Source organism: Carassius auratus, chromosome 17, assembly GCF_003368295.1.
Source record: "Carassius auratus strain Wakin chromosome 17, ASM336829v1, whole genome shotgun sequence".
Taxonomy (NCBI): domain Eukaryota; kingdom Metazoa; phylum Chordata; class Actinopteri; order Cypriniformes; family Cyprinidae; genus Carassius; species Carassius auratus.
This window is the reverse complement of record NC_039259.1, coordinates 20,557,718-20,561,648: the sequence shown is the minus strand read 5'-3', so window position 1 is coordinate 20,561,648 and position 3,931 is coordinate 20,557,718. Positions and strand designations below refer to the sequence as shown.

Here is a 3,931-nt window from a genome sequence, read left to right as displayed (position 1 = left end):
GTTATATATACACCTCTTAACTCGTTCATTGGATTGATTAGCAGAGTTTGCTCCACTCATGTCTAATTAGGTTTGATTATTTGGAAATGCTCCTCCAAAACTTTGTTAATAAAACATCATGTAATGTTGTTTCTAAGGGGAAAAGCTGTTAAGGTTGTTAATGTTAATTGTGTACCTGTATATTAGAAACAATAGCACTAATGTATTTAATGCAGTTGTTTTCAATAGGGTGGAAAATAATGCATTGGGAATAACTAATGTTTGCTGTCTGCATTTATTTATTACAGGTGAAAAAACTAAGTGCATTGGGCTATGTCCAATTCTATTTTTCGCCAAGAAAGATAAGGCCTCTGGAAAGTGGGTGGCTGATGTTGTTACCCATCTGACACCCACTGAGGATAACCTAAAAAATGTGGCCACCATGAGAAAGGCCTACAATTTTTTATTGATCAAAGAAGGTAGGTCATGACAGTTTTAAAATTTTTTTTTTTTTTATGATGGGGGAATATCAAAAATTAGCATACACATACAATATTGTAGGGAATTCCACGACGACATTGCCAGAGCCCCAGCATCAGACTCAACCCGAGCCCCAGGATCAGGCTCAACCCGAGCCCCAGCATCACGCCCAGCCCAAGCCCCAGCATCAGGCTCAACCCAAGCCCCAGCATCAGGCTCAGCCCAAGCCCCAGCATCAGGCCAGTTGTTTTCAATAGGGTGGAAAATAATGCATTGGGAATAACTAATGTTTGCTGTCTGCATTTATTTATTACAGGTGAAAAAACTAAGTGCATTGGGCTATGTGCCAAATCTATTTTTTGCCAAGAAAGATAAGGCCTCTGGAAAGTGGGTGGCTGATGTTGTTACCCATCTGACACCCACTGAGGATAACCTAAAAATTGTGGCCACCATGAGAAAGGCCTACAATTTTTTATTGATCAAAGAAGGTAGGTCATGACAGTTTTAAACTTTTTTTTTTTTATGATGGGGGAATATCAAAAATTAACATACACATGCAATATTGTAAGGAATTCCACGACGACATTGCCAGAGCCCCAGCATCAGACTCAACCCGAGCCCCAGGATCAGGCTCAACCCGAGCCCCAGCATCAGGCCCAGCCCAAGCCCCAGCATCAGGCTCAACCCGAGCCCCAGCATCAGACTCAACCCGAGCCCCAGCATCAGGCCCAGCCCGAGCCCCAGCATCAGGCTCAACCTGAGCCCCAGCATCAGGCTCAACCCGAGCCCCGGCATCAGGCCCAGCCCAAGCCCGAGCCCCAGCATCAGGCCCAGCCCGAGCCCGAGCCCCAGCATCAGGCCCAGCCCGAGCCCCAGCATCAAGCCCAGCATCAGACTCAACCCGAGCACCAGCATCAGGCCCAGCCCGAGCCCCAGCATCAGGCCCAGCCCAAGCCCCAGCATCAGGCTCAACCCGAGCCCCAGCATCAGGCTCAACCCAAGCCCCAGCATCAGGCCCAGCCCGAGCCCCAGCATCAGGCTCAACCCGAGCCCCAGCATCAGACTCAACCCGAGCCCCAGCATCAGGCTCAACCCGAGCCCCAGCATCAGGCTCAACCCAAGCCCCAGCATCAGACTCAACCCGAGCCCCAGCATCAGGCCCAGCCCAAGCCCCAGCATCAGGTCCAGCCCGAGCCACAGCCTCAGTTCTTGGCCCTGGCTGAGTCCCAGTCTCAGGCCCAGGAAAATGAGACCTTTTATCTTTCAGATTTATACCCTGCCCCCCCAACAAAAAAAAGAAAGTGTAAGTGAACTGTGGTCTTCAGTAGCTCCTCACTGCAGAACACAAGATCCAAGGGGCGTGGTTGGATCCACATCTAGGGGATGGAGTTTGATAGGTTTAGGGGTGGAGCTCTGGCAGATGGGTAGGTTTAGGGGTGGAACTGGGCGGGTTTAGGAATCAGGGGGTGGAAACGGGTAGGTTTCGGTAGATGTAAGGAGGGAGGAGTTGGATCTGGATCCAAACACTCCCCCTGGATCTTGTGTCCTGTAGTGAGGACCATCTCATGGTCTTAGCACACTATGTATGAATTTCCCCTTTTTTGTAATCATTATTCATTAAAATACAGAATTATTCAAGTGAATTTAAGTGCAGTCAATTAGTTAATAGTGAGTAATTTTCAGTGGCCAGTCTGATACGCAAAGAAGTCTGTCCTTGCATACAAACCTTTCAGTACTGAACACGCACTCTAGGAGTCAAGCAATTGGCAATACACACTTGAGTAGAGATGAATACACACACACACATCAGTGGGCAGCCCAGGAAGCATATCCCCTCCCCACTCCCCCACCACTGTTCTCAAGTCTGCTTCAATAACCTTTAGGCTAGGCTATATGATAATAAGTCTACATTTCGGCTATGAAATCACTGAATTTGATGGCTAAAGGGCAGTTCATTCCAGGAACGATAACTATTACCATAACCATAATGATAAAAGTATCCAGACTGACCAACGATAAGCAAAGTCTCACCTTGTGTTAATAAATGTGATGGCTAAAATGTGATGGGTTCTTACTGGCTGTTAGCTTTTTATTGTTCTCAAAATCGATTTAAAAGCGATCCCCAACGATATTGTTCTCCATGTCGTGATCGTTATATTTTATCATATAAACAAGAACAATATATTTTTTATGGTTATCGTTCTTGGTGTGAGAACGGTTACAACGGTTAATGTTGTTCCCCAGGTTTTATGAAACTTAGTTAAGAAAGTTTTTTTTTTTTTTTATGTTTTTTGACACTCATGGTTAATTAATATATTTATTTTTTGTCATTTAAGGTTGCCGGAAATGCAGTAGGCAAAATGTTTTCAAATACCATAACAGGAAGAAGGATAAATGAGGTAAGAAATATAGTTTTCATTGGGCTGTCTCATCATCTCTCCATTGTCTGTTGCTCATCTGGCATTTCACAGATCACAAAATACTAAACATTTAAGCAAGTGGTAATTTGAGTCCATTTAAGTTCAAATGAAAGCCAAGTGGCCTTGCCTCAAAAATTCTGAAATTCAAAACCTGATTATATGTTTATGTCTTTCTGCAGGGGCAAGCAGAAGTAAGGGTGAAATGGTTACCTTGCTCTGCATGGTAAGTACTGCTTTATATTGGTTTATATTGCCTTCATACATATCCTTTCTGTTTCCACTTTTAACCATCTCATAGGTGGTGGATAAAGGTTGGAACATAAGGTCGGAATGTATATTGTAGCACACCTGTGTAAATGTACAGGTGGGTCCCAAAGTTTTGCAACCAACAAGCAGCGTTGAGGGTATTGTCAAGTCCACTAGATTTTAAGTCCAGAGTCAATGCAGCCTTCTACCTGGAGATTTTAGAGCATGGTTCCATTTACTGAAGAGCTTTATGTATATGCTGATTTCCTTTTCCAGTAGGACTCTGCCCCTGCCACAGTGCCAAAACTTCTAGTAACTGATTTGCTTAGCATGGTATTGCTGTGCTTAACTCGTCTCACCTGAACCCCATAGGGAGGACAATGATATAAACCAAACCCAACATTAAAGACAACCTCAAAGTCACTATCAAAGCAATATGGGCTTCCATAACACCTCAGCAATGCCATACACTGATGGCGTCCACACCACATTGATGCAGTAATTTGTGCAAAAGCAGCCAGAACAAGTAGAATGTATGCATTAAAATTTTTGATAAGTCAGATTTGTAAATTTATTTTCAAAAGGTCGACATTTCTGTATTCCTCTTTATTATAATATAGTGATTTGATGATTTTTGGTTTTCATGAGCTTTCAGCTGTCATCAAGAAAAAACAAAAATTGCTTGAAATATTGCACAATTTAGTAATTTTGGAGACCCACATGTATATTAATTACACTGTTTGTTACACTGTTGGTATTGGATGGATTAAATGCAGTGTCAAATATTGTCTACAGGATTTAGCCAC

The 3,931-nt window shown here is 43.5% G+C and overlaps 1 protein-coding gene across 1 annotated transcript; it reads left to right on the top strand.

Annotated features, from left to right (window-relative positions):
* The first annotated feature begins 421 nt into the window (after nucleotides 1-421).
* On the top strand, nucleotides 422-3,074 carry LOC113116894 (vegetative cell wall protein gp1-like). The gene is made up of 5 exons (XM_026285192.1): nucleotides 422-458; nucleotides 541-698; nucleotides 776-947; nucleotides 1,029-1,737; nucleotides 3,059-3,074. Exons 1-5 carry the CDS (start codon nucleotides 422-424, stop codon nucleotides 3,072-3,074), a joined length of 1,092 nt encoding a protein of 363 aa, XP_026140977.1.
* Nucleotides 3,075-3,931: the final 857 nt, after the last annotated feature.

Coding starts and splice junctions, on each gene's coding strand:
- LOC113116894 (XM_026285192.1), top strand. CDS start 422: ATGAGAAAGGCCTACAATTTTTTATTGATCAAAGAAG. Junction 459..540: donor TTTTTTATTGATCAAAGAAG/GTAGGTCATGAC, acceptor ACAATATTGTAG/GGAATTCCACGACGACATTG. Junction 699..775: donor AGCCCAAGCCCCAGCATCAG/GCCAGTTGTTTT, acceptor TATTTATTACAG/GTGAAAAAACTAAGTGCATT.